The sequence below is a fragment of the Myzus persicae genome, unplaced genomic scaffold, assembly GCF_001856785.1.
Source record: "Myzus persicae strain clone G006 unplaced genomic scaffold, MPER_G0061.0, whole genome shotgun sequence".
NCBI classification, from domain to species: domain Eukaryota; kingdom Metazoa; phylum Arthropoda; class Insecta; order Hemiptera; family Aphididae; genus Myzus; species Myzus persicae.
Genome location: NW_019103967.1, coordinates 799,072 through 812,848, shown reverse-complemented (window position 1 = coordinate 812,848; position 13,777 = coordinate 799,072). Strand labels below are relative to the sequence as shown.

At 30.3% G+C, this 13,777-nt stretch overlaps 1 protein-coding gene across 1 annotated transcript in view; it reads left to right on the top strand.

Annotated features, from left to right (window-relative positions):
• Positions 1-1,749: 1,749 nt before the first annotated feature.
• Positions 1,750-13,777, top strand: part of LOC111037026 — a 150,505-nt gene continuing 138,477 nt past the window's right edge. Inside the window, exon 1 of the mRNA XM_022319376.1 lies at positions 1,750-2,143. Within this exon, the coding sequence (XP_022175068.1) occupies positions 2,071-2,143 (73 nt within the window). The 5' untranslated portion in view covers positions 1,750-2,070. The remainder of the gene's footprint in view (positions 2,144-13,777) is intronic.

The following is a 13,777-nucleotide window of genomic DNA, read 5'->3' as shown; positions in this document are numbered from 1 at the left end:
TATTAAAATGTCAAAATAAATATTATAATATTTTGTTATATATAATAATTCACGTGAAAAATGAAATAAACCTTCGATTAAAATTGTTTTAATATCTAGCTGTATATTATATGATTTATATAATATATCGTTACAACGAAGGAACTTATTTAATACACTTTTTACTCTGCATAATAAAGATAGCCGTTAGAAAACAATGTAGAAGTTAAATTATTGATTTACCAATAATTAAACTTCAATATTTTTGATATTTCTCAATTCAAATTTTTCAAATGAAGAACCATATGCCTTACATAACTATACATCTATTATTATTGAAACAATATCAGTCATTCCACTTTTTAAATATTACATTGTTACAATATAAGTTATGACATGTAGACATCTTTACGGTGTTTAAACTTCAGTTATTTCTCAATTATTAAAAAAAATTCAGTAGGTATCTATTTTATATTTAAAAAAAGTTAGGTAATTAAAATTTGTAGGTACTAATCATAAACTTTAGAACAGGTTGTTTAAAACAACATAATTGCATCGTTATCGGATATCCGTATGTATTATAGTTTATAAAAAACATAATATTATAATTTACAAATTTATATTTCTGAAAATATGTAAACGAAATACATAGGTACCCGTATCTATGTTATTAAATAGTCACAGTTGCCTACTTATATAGCTATGGAACTTACGTAATTTTTGGTTTACTGATATTTTCCAATAACTTGTAAACGATTTATCGAAGTGTTTCAAGAGAAATATAATATGTTCAGAATAATTAAAATCTACTTCAGAACGACTTCAAATTTTTAGGATTTATTTGACTGAAAGTTAAACTCAGAATTGTATTTCACCCGCCCAATAATCATTTTTTTATTAACTGAAAATAAAATCCAATGTCAAACGTATATAAAACATAGAGATTGAAGTCAATAAAAACAGCTAAAAAGGAAAAGATAATAAATGGATGAATAAATAAAAACATTTAAATGTTTTAAGGATACCTTCAATTTTGTTTTGTTATTTATTTTAGTTAACTCCAATTTATTTTTTATATTTTGAATGAGACTACTATAAATTGACAATTATATAATCTACATATTTTATTATGAATACTATTATAAGGTAGCTGGTGTATATTAAGAATAAGTCAAACTTCAAATTTCAGGAACTCAAATTTAATTGATTAAAATTTTAAACCATAATATGAACTGATAAGGGACATTCAGGAAATACGTGAAATAAATTGCACTTTCATCCTACTGATATTAATATTGGATATTTTATAAATTATATTTGGGTATTATAATTTATAGCATCCAACTACATTTTTTTTTAACTGTTCGAAAAGTTTAAGTTTAAAATATTCCATTTAGAGTACCTATTAATTTCCGACGAACTTTTGAACTGTTCGATTTTCCATCGAAGTTCGAGGTGTTTAAGAGCTGAATAAATTCGAGAACCCATCATCACTTGCATTATAATAATGTTGCGTGCGTCGTGCAATAATTCTTTTATGGTTTTTCTTTGAACTATAATATTAAAATTGTCGTTGTTCGTTGTTTTGAACAGGAGAAGAACACATGCACCGCGTGGGACACGAGCCGACCGGCCATCGTCCTGTTGACGCGTAGTCGGATCGCGGACGACAGACCGGCCGCGGCGCCGGACACCATGCGACGGCGGACGTGACCGCCGGCCCGCCGGTGGCGGTGACTGCGGAGGCCGTCACCGTGGTGGTCGCGGCGCGCTCTCACGGTGTACACCGGCAATAACGGCCGCGGTGGTGTCATCATCGACGGCGTCGTGGTGGTGATCGGCAACGACACCGCGGCCGGGCCCACGTCACCGCTGCTGCAGACGGCCACGCCGCCGACGCCGCCGCTCCTCGTCGGCCAACCCAACGTCACCGGCGGCGGCGGTGGTGGTGTCGTAGTGGTCGGCGGCGGTTACTGGTGGTGGGCTTTGCTGGCCGTGTTCCTGGTGCTGGCCACGGCCGCTGGAAACATACTCGTGTGCCTGGCCATCACGTGGGAGCGCCGGCTACAGAACGTCACCAATTACTTCCTCATGTCGCTGGCCGTCACTGATCTCATGGTCGCCGTCCTCGTCATGCCTGTCGGTATACTAACACTCGTTTTAGGTATGTGGTACACCGTCCATGGGCGGTAACATTCTGGTATATGATATTATGTATGTACATAGTGACGACTTGCACTAGTTCAACACTTACGTTTTTGAAAATATTTCTTACGCATGGCTTTAAGTCGTAACAAGAAAACATTTATGCGAAAAAATATATTTTTAACAATTTTTCGTATTTAGGTATCATTGTTTTTTTTAAGTTTTTACACTTTTGAATGGCCACATGTTATTTGGAGTATTTATATCTACAAAATGTATATTTGTAAAGATTAGTACTTATTAGGCTAAAGTATAAGTCAATTTATTTCAACGAATTTATTTCATGGTGTGCTTGAATGACCATTAATACATAGTCTAGTGGAATCAGAGACTTTAATGGATTGAAGTAGTTCTTATATACTTTTATTATTTACCAGCAGTTGGAAAGAAAATATGACGAAGTAGATTATCAAATCGTAAAAAGGGTAGCGTAATAATCTTTTTCGTAAAAAGCGTTTTCTGTAGTCCGCAAAAATGTACAGAGGTAAATAATCTTAGATATTTTAATATGACCAAGCAAAACAATAACCTTCAACAAGTTGTATGTAATTATGTTTTCTTCAAACATTTACTGAGTCTTTGAGGGTCGTTCGTAGATCTTGGATCGACGGACACCACAGACATGCAGTTTATTACGTGCTTTCCTATGAGAGGGAAGCCATTAACGAGTTCAAAAAGTTTATGTAATAACTTTTTAATGTAACAAGTTTGTTTATTTTTCCAGTCATCTCATGTAACTTTATAAGGTTATTTATATATATTTTTTTTTGCTAGCTTTCTAGTCGAAATGACGTTAATTTTCCTTGATGAATATCAAACTGAATAAGTATAATATTTCCCTAATGAAAATAAATTAATGATAACCACTGAATACTCCTTTTGTTCTATATTGAAATTTATTATAATGTTTTAAGGTGAAAACTAATATCAAGTTTTAAATTTTACCTAAACTGAATTAATAATAAAAAATAGGATTAAACTCAAACTTTAGATTCACTTTGTTATTTTAGTTTTAAAATATTGAAATTCGTCAGACTTGGAGAATGCTTTTGTACAATCGAAAAGTTATCAAGAAAAAAACCAAACAAATATTGTTAGTTATTGTTGTTATTATAATCATATTTTATCATTAGAATAATTTACTATTTGCGGTTTAATATCGATAATTTATAAATGGTATAAAATGTATTCTTCACTTGATAATAATGGATCCATTACGACAGGATTCGGTTAAAATAATTGATATAGTAGGTTTTTGTTTTGTTTATTGTATAGATAAACTGAGCTTTCTCATTTTTAATTCATATTATTTTCATTCTATACCTTTCAGACTGAAATTAAACTGTCCGCATAATAAACTGCATAAAGTACTATTTAATTTCGGTTTTGTTCATGTTTCCGGATTGGTAGCACGGATGAGAATGGCGTAAGAACAAAGAATAAATACATAACTAAAGAAGCCTAGTCAAAACATAATAATTTAATATTTATCATCTGAATTAAATCTATTCTTGTATAATAAATAATAGGTAATAATAATAAATATTATTATTATTGTGCCATGGACATTATTTTTAATGTTTCGCAGTTATTATGTTTCATTATTAGTTATTACTTATTACTACACAACTTAAAGTTGGGGGATAACATTTTCTTTTTAAACTGTATCCCACTAAAATATGTGTACATGCCAAAATTCCCTGAAAATTAACGATGCTCGCTAAAAAGAACATGGTGTTGTGACTTCCTATAGTCTATATAATACTGTGCCTATAGAATAAATGTTATCCATTGTACTCATAGATACTCATTATAATATATATGTGTCTTACATAATGTTAGGATCACGTATTAAAAAAACCTTACATTGTTAACTTTTATCCTTAGTACATTATATACCTTATATACTTTAATAACTCAGAAACTACTTTATTGAATATCGATTTATACCATTAACGGTATCTGAAAATTATTTTGATGTAAACATTTTAGGTCTCAATAGAGAAGTTCATAACACCACAGGACAATCCTCAAACTACATACAAATTTAAGTATTTTAGATTATATTCTAAAGTCGAATTGAAAATTCAAAAAAAATAAACAGGGGGTTAGGAACATATCGTTGACCTACGCATGACGATACAGACCCTCAGATCTGTACTCTAACTTCTTATGGCAATAATTTTAATTTTCAATATTTGCAACGCCCAAATTGATTCATGCAAACAAATGTGTGGTTTTTGGCTGCAATTGTTGCAATAATAATGTCAACACCCAAAAAACTATTTATTATAATAGGTATAGCATTTTAAATGAATTCGTCCATAGTAATAAAATATAATTGTATTTTAATGAAATAAATATTCTTTATTCTCGTAACTTGTCGCTCAGTAGTCTATAATAAAAAACAGTGTTGATTTTTTGTACTATGTGATTATAGATAAACGATGTACATGATAATAATAACTCGAAAAATGTAAAAACATTTTAACAGACTAGAAAAAAAACTCGTTGAACTGGATATTCCTTGTTATCAAATAATTACAGATAAATTATTTCGATTAGATTTTATATTTACATGATTATAAAAAACAAAATGAAAAAAACACATTGCATACATAACACACATTTTGTTTTTTAAATTTAAGCATAAGCATTTTAAATTAATGTTTAAAAAAAAAATATGGGTATATTTTAATACAATAAATTGTATTTCAATAGTTTAATGTAATATGCGAAAATTAGTTTGACAAATATTGAAATATAATTTGGTGACGGTGACCAACACGGTGCAGCGAGAAGCGCCCTTTATTATGATGATAATTGGTATTTGATAATAATAATGTACGGGTCGTGCATAAACACATTCAAATAGTTAATAATGTGTATGTGTATATAACAGTTTTATCGGTATTTAATATCAATATTAACATTTAAATGCACATCGAATATATTATATCGTGACTGAATAAATTAAAGTATCCACGAGGACGCGACCGATGTTATGCGCCGTTATGGTATTATTCCAGTGACCCAGAGAAGTGTGGAGTATAATAATTATACTACTATTATATTTTATACTTTATACTGGATAACTTTTTTTTTAAACTATGACAACAACTTAAATATGCACAAGGGGATTCTTTTAAAGGTGAGCAAGTCTTGTTTTATAAATATTATCCGTATTTTTGAAATTTTTTTCAGTCATTACTAAACGCAATATGTCGAACATTTTATATTTTTACTATCTTATAGGGCTGTCATTTAACCCCTGCATAATATACAGGTACAGATAATATTGGGTATAAATTTACCAAGATAAAGATGATGATTAATAAACTATACTTGTATGTAGATAAGATAACGATAACCCTACTTTCATCTAGATTAATTCTATTTAAAATATTTTTTTTTAGTTATTTTCAAATATTAAACTAAATAAATGATGCAAATAAATACGAGTTTTGAGTTTTTATCATACACATTGTTGATGCTATTTGAATAAAGTTAGAGTGACTTATACTTTTATTAAATGTTAACATTTAAAAATTCAAAACAAACCCTAATATCTAAAGTTTTTATTAATCTCCTGAAATTGAAAATTCGAGCACTGTCATATTAGAAATATAGCGAAATCATAGCCGGTCCACTGTGGTTTCGCAAACGTCACCGGACGGTATGGATCACGTCCTTGGGTTGCGGATCAGAGGAGTCTTAGGTGTAAGATTTGGGTTGAATATTGAATAGACGCTAGTATACAGCTACTTTTAAATGGCCCGTAGTGAGAAGAGAAGGGAGGTCTTCCAGGCTCAGCTGCGGTCATGGATGGAGCATGTCTAAGAATTCTCTGGGGCTCGGGCGTTGGGGTCATCCCCCGACAAGCAGTCGTGCACCCTTGCAGTGTTTGTCACCACTGAGCAGGGCTCCATGACCTAGTAGTGAGTGTTCGACCGTCTGGTGGCACGTATCGTTGCAAGCTCCGCTAATCCGAAAGTCCTGGGCCGACATTTAACATTTTCAACCGGTAAACCATAGTGGTTTCGTTATTTAATCCAGTTAAACTGTAACCGATGATCGTGGAAGCTTTCCACCCGATTTTACAGTACGTGGGAACAGGAAACGTCTTAGGGCGGTGCTGGTGCACCTCCACGGCCCGTGAATAGCGCACATCGCTAACATAAAGTCCACGTGACGGTAGGCGAAATCAACAAATTCTAGAGTTTCGTGTCATATTAAAAATAAATCAAGTATTTTTTATACATGTTAAGATGTTTATAAGAATCTTTAATTATTGAGTTGCAAAGAAATAACAAAACTCAAAATAGACGGTTTTACCGTTTTTAATTCATTTTTCAGTTGTTTTGTATGAAATCAAATAAAACATTGCAATGTAAAAAAAATTGTTAATGGAAAATTGATATGTATTGATTGCATAAAGTCTTATTTTTTATAATAGAACAATATGTTGATAAAAAAAAAAATGTTTTAAAAATATTATCATGACACAACTAAATTTGGCGTAGATTAAGCACAACAATATTAAATAGCAAAATTTTGTTTATTTGATATCCATCGATCTATTTTCTGGTTTAATAATATTAAAACACGTGACCTACACTTCGCTGTTGGCAAACGTGAATTAGATCGTATATTATTATTTTCTCAAGATATATTTATAAGTTATTATTCACTGTATATGAGACGATTCTCAATGTTTGGATACTGAAAACCCTGAAACATTCAGCACTACTCATAATAATTTTATATTATATACACTTCTTTGCGTTCTTTACATACTTTTTTCATTCTATACACTCCGTGATCTCTGTCTGGATGCTTGTGTAGGTATGCCGTGGGTGTGCGTGTGTCCCATAAGGGATTTATTTTAGCCAGACGTGTACCACGCGTATAGTAGTCATATATATAAATATATATATGCAGATGTTGTACGTTCATGCGTTCCGACAGTGTGTTATAAATTCTTTAAAAAAAAAAAAAAAACATATACTTATTCTGCGGGGGTAATAAGGTCGCAAAACGCCCCCACGGTGTTTACTATATATACATTTGTTTGTGTCACTCGTGTAATATATTATATTATAATAATAATAAAGTAGAACACATTTCGCTAAGCGATCGTGCGCAAATAGTTGCAATCGGATGGGGACATTTTCTCAGACGTGATATCCAATAAAGTAAAATATTATAATCATATTATAAAATATGAGCAGAGTTGGTTTGATGTTTTTTTTCCTACTTTATGCTGGTAGAGTTCCCGAAGACCTCTCTCTGACTATCTATCTCTATCTCGCTATTTCCCCCCACTCACTATTAGTAACTAGCGGCTCGTACTGCATGGTTAAATTCATATGTGGAGAAATCGCATCATCCCCTAGAGACTCAGAAAAAATCCACGCCCCCACCATTCACATACAAAACCAACCATAAAATACCTTCCTTATCATCCATCCGAAAAATAGTCACCACAATCGTAACCGAACGCCAATTACCTGTACGGTTTACGTCGAAGAGTACAAGGGAAAAATAAAATGTTGTACGTGTATATACATGTATTAGTATTATACATTACTGTAAAGCAGTGAAATTAGATCACGAAAAAGGCCATAAAAAATTTATCAGCACAGCGACTTTTGACTCTTAGCCGCTTTCATATCACGCGATGTCCACGTCTCTGCCGTTACAACCACATGCTTAAAACGAAAAAGTAACCCCGACTTTAGATTTATTCAAGTTGATATGTATTTATTTTTTCTACTTTCCAAACTTTGAGTAAAAAACTGATTTGGCTTGCATTAAAATATGGCATGCAACACAAGACGTTTATAAGCATGCAAGCTGCAGCTGCTGTTTATAAGATTTCAAATTACGGAGCGAATAACTTTTGGTTCATTCGAGAGTTTTCTCTTTCTTTTCGCGAGTCTATATCAATGTAACATTATTACCCCCTCATAAAGTTAGCAGCACAAATATTGTGTAAATAATATTTTGAGTTCATAGCTGTTGTTAAGAATGCATTTGTATAACCCTGAATAATGTTTATATCTTAGTTATCATTATCACAACACCTACTCAGATGACATTCTTTTTATGCCATCTGGGATATGTACAGTAACATATAATATGTAACTGTAAAATAGAACAATACTAACTTCTAACGTTTATGAATTCATTAATCGACTATGCCACAATAGGTAAAAGAAAGTGCTTATCGAACAAAGTAACTAGAATAGCTAAACAGTGTTATAAACAAATTACAATTCGTCGATCAATTAATTATAAATGCAGTTTTGTGTTTTATTTGTATTATAAATAACTTAGTCTCATGGAAAATCAATACCACTTGCGTCGTTTGTTACAAAGTATAATTATTATAACAAAACTTAAAGAGTCATAAATTTGATTTATTCACTTTGAAATATTTAACTTGTGGTTATTTAAAATAGGTAACTATATCTTACGTTCTTAACGTTAGTTTGGAGTAAATAATAATTGATAACAACACGCGATCATCGGAAAATTAAAATAATAAACCACATTTTACAGTAATTTACTAACATAAATGAATTTTGTTAATTATACAATTATTCTGAATAATATTTAAATAATCGCCGATGAAAAAAAAATATTTAAATAAATGGAACACAGAAACAGCGTTTATTGAAAATCAAAATGTACAAACAATTAAAATATTAAACTTACAAATATAATAATTAATTACTGTTGGTAAAACTATATTATTATTTCAAATTAGACTTATTAAGGACAATTTTTTGTTCATACAAAATTGTAAATGAAAATACTCCATCAAAAATTGTCCATAAAATTTGAAAATAGAAATTAGTCTCCACAAAATATTTTTAAATATATTTGTTTTATATTTAACAGAATATAGCTCATTGTAGAAATACAAATGTACAAATTATTAACAATGTAATAAAAGCAGGTGTTCTAATACTAAAATTAAATTACCAAAAAAAAAAGATATAATAAGAAGCACTAAAATTACAGAATCATTTTAATAAAAAAAATTCAATTTATTATTTATTTTTACATTCATGGCAATATATTTATTTGAAACTATAAAATTGGATAATGAATTCACAAAAAAAATAAAGAGTGAGGTAATAACTTGAAATAATTATATTTGTAATGCAATTATCGTTGGTCCTCATATTTATTTTGAACGTACATGTACTACGCGTTTCCCGAATAATATTAAAATTAAAAATCGTTGCACGTCACCACAGTATTTTATAGTTACTCTCGTATCCAACCACATTACTTTAACATCGCGCTATTTGATATTTGATATATTATTATGTTCTAATATAAGTACCGGTCCAAGAATCTCGTAGGAAATGTTCCGTTTTCATTATTTATTTATTTTTATCCCTGACAGTAAATTAATACCACGTAAAACAAAAAAAAAAATATTTCTAATTTGTATATCAATTATTATAAATGTATAGTAATGAAACAGTAGATTGTGAAATGTAATACGAGATACGAGAACTAATATACTCTTGTTTAAAACCAAAATCCATAATAAGTAAAAACAACGAGGCTATACATTTATTCTGGCTCTATAACAATATTAACAGTATTAATAATATAATAATATAATAATATAACATAATATATTTTAATACTAAAAATTACTTACAAAAATAAAATGTGCTGCAGTTGTATGATATGCAATTTTATTATAATATTATAATTCTTATTTTTATTCACTTTTAGAAATTATGCCACTTGCCAATTATATTATGTGTTATATGGTTCACAACAAACTTAAAGTAATGGAAAATCAACCATATTATGTCAATACACTCATAATAATGATAATTTATCATAATGTAATCATTTATACATTTATACACTCGACTTAGCCCGTCAGATAGTTTATTTTTTTCAATCTTATATTTTAAATTTTCTGAGGAAAATATTGGAACGAAATGATCTGAATAATTCACGAACAATTTAACACACTACATAACCCATATATTGTTTGTTGTAATCAAAAGTTTATAACGAGGATTGGTGAAACCCAAATGTGGATTAGAAGTTATGATTTTCTAAGCATACATTATTATTTTGTGACCCTTAGTGTAAAATATGGGGATCTTGGAAGTATTGTTCAAATCGCCACTGCTCTTAAATATCTTATCCATTGTTGTTTACGCATGTCCAACAAATCGCAGTATAAATGAATATCTTCATAGCCGACAGCGTGTTCACCAAATATTAATTTAGAATTTTCACATGAAACTCCTCAGTAAAAGTCTAGCCACACATTTTTTTCACGATTTAAAACCTTTTGACAACTCAATAATTACATTAAGCATTAAACATTGCTTATTTTGAAACACTTACAGAACATTTTTACAAATCACCCTTTATTACATTTAAATTTACTTCGTGAAAACGTGACACATAAACTATGTTACGTAGTTGGCTGGTATAGGAACTTCACCAAATTACCCCAAAAAAATGTTTTTGTATAATAACTATTAAAAATGTAAACTATACTCATATAGGTATACATACGTAAAATGGGATTATTATCACTTGAATAATGAAAAAGGTTATTGAGGCAATAAAAAAAGGTGAAAATAGGTACCTATATTCATATATTATCTAGTTTGGTGTCATAGATATAATAATATGTATGTATTTTTTTATATTAGCCATGCATATTTTAGTATTTTGACTCAACCAAGACACTAAAAAGTAAAGAGAAAATGAAAATAACTTCATCGTCTTGTAATATACACTGCTGAAAAATATGATGTCAAATTTATAAAACGATACGAGCATGTGGTACAATATAATATGTAGCAATAAAAATACATAATTATATCGGTGATAAATAATCATCAAGTATTAATTCAGTTCAAACCTCCAAAGTTAAGCTATATATACTCTCTTAAAATAAAAATAAATAAATTATTAGGTGTAAGTGTTGTTTTCGATAAACGTTCAAAAATGTCTTGAGTAATAGTTCTTAAATAAACGCTATAACTTATTCATTTTAAGTATAAGTTACGAATATAATTATTATACTTGTCGGAATAATATTGAATACGTTATTTTATTACACCACTGAATGTATTATGTCAATCGAAATGTTATTTTTTTCAATAAGCAACTTTTCTTCGTTTTTTTTTTCTTTCATTCGTAACCGATAAACTAATTCTTTTGTGTAAAAGCTGTACTTCACCGATTATAATATGGAGAAACGTTATTTGAAACACAACGAATATTTAATATATTTGTTATGCATATTGTTATAACATTACTTTTTTTATATTGACACGATTTACGTTTTGATAATATAATAATATACTTTGATGGTATGACGCCGAATACAATAGGGTATTATATTAACACAAGAGTTTCAAAAAAATCACGCTTCGCCTCTTGTAGTCCACTATTATTGTTCGTTATCGTTTTGTCGCATTCACGACGCTACACGACCAAACTTTTTTTTTTTATAAATCGGCCGTATCCTCGTAGTACCACATGTTAACATGATCGCATTATAATTAGTGATGGTTGATTCCAGAAATATAATTTAACTATTTTAAAATTTAAATTTAAAAATGAAAGTTAACTTGTAAAGATTAACTCGTTTGATACTGAAGTACTGAACTGTAAAAAATATTGATTTTACAAACATATTTTATAGAATGTGTTGTAACTGAATGGTTGTAAGGTCTGTATACTGTAGTTTGATAGCATATTAAAATTAAAACAAATTAAATTTTTTTTGATAAGCGTCTAACTGTCCAATTTTTATACATTCAGAAATATCTTACGAACATAGTTTTAACACTAATAATATTGTCATACTTATAAACGATATTGCGTGGTAACTGGCCTCGAAAAACGACGGGTGGCACATTATTCCGATCACTACCTGCACATTTCAATCATAATCCAGCTAAAAAGTAACAGTTACCTGTAATATAATAATACTACATTTTTACTACAATACAACGGTAGGTATACTTTCGGGATTAAATTATAAAAATATGTTAGGTACGTTTCTTAAAAAAAACATAACAACCAGATCGTACAGCATTGCAAAACGACGACGATCACGGGTTGATTATAAGCTTGGGGGGTACCGACCGACGTTGATTATATTATATTTTACCAACGTAATGGCTATGTGTGAATCGCGTGGATCGGACAGTGACATTGGTGGGTTGGTCGGATGGTGGGTGGCGGTGGTCGGCCCCGGTGGGGTTTTGTAAATTAAATCACAAAAGCGTATGGCGCGCGCACGGGGACGAAGTGAATTGTCCACCATAAATTATTTCAACCTCCCCGCCACCCTAAAAGGGTGTCCCCGAACAATTAACGTTGTCACCTTTGTCTCGCCGCTGAGCCACTTCGAGAAAGCGGTTATTTTTATTTTTATTTTGCTCCGTTTGCTTTGGATTTTTTCTGTTTGATTAACCTTGAACCCCCCGCCCGCCAAAAAAAGAGGGTCTCTGTTCGGCGTTGTCGGTCACCCGTTGTTTCGAAAATATAATTAATTTATCGTGACAAGTTTTGTTTGTTGCTTTCCCGAGTGCCCTCACTATTTTATAATAATATAAAACCTAAGATATTATTGGAACGTATATAATACGTAGTTTTTCCGATTTTCTGTACATAATTTACTCTGCGCCGCTAGCACTCTTGTATAGGTAATAGTGGTATTCTGGTAACATATGAAGATAATAATATGTAATATAACTGTATCAAGGAAATTGATGGTCAGTAGTGGCTGTTGGATGACGCCTTGGCGGTTGTTTTACAACATCGTTCATAATATATACACCTATAATATTATAATCTTTAACAACCCTAGTGTAATATTTATCGAAAACAAATTTTTTCTATTGATTTTAAGCAGTGATTTAATGACGTGTAAATTTTCTATCATCATAATTTTTGGTACCTACCTAGTGCTAACAATTAACCGTCGTATACATATTATCCACCTGTTATTTCACAATAGGTACTTACAAATGCATACTGGATAATAACTATAATAACCTGCAATCATGCTCAAGCTCAATCCCAATTTTTCTCATCAACTAAGTAATAAATGACTTAGATTTGTTACATCATCATTTAATTACCGTTTTGTGGCGGTATAAAGTTTTTTCCAATGAGAACCAGATTTTTTTATCGCAAGTTTGTAGTACGTTCTCATTGGAATAAAAAAGAAGTTTGTATAATTGTATCACAACAGTACATCTTTCAAATGGCATAAGATATGTGTACTTACTAAAAAATTCAAAAATTATAATTTGAACACATTTATTACTTATGGAGAAATGATGATCAGTATAGCTAGTGAACCATTCTGTATATTACTATTCTTTCCTAGAGTACACACATAAAATTCGTTTGGGGACTCGTCTGAAAAATATTATTTGCATACTCTTATTTTTTCTGTTCACTCCCACTCTAAATACTTTTTTTATATTCATTTTATGCAAATGCGAGGTAACTTAACATTAATTTGTATAATACCCACACAAATTTAATTAGTTAAGTACGTTAATTATATTAT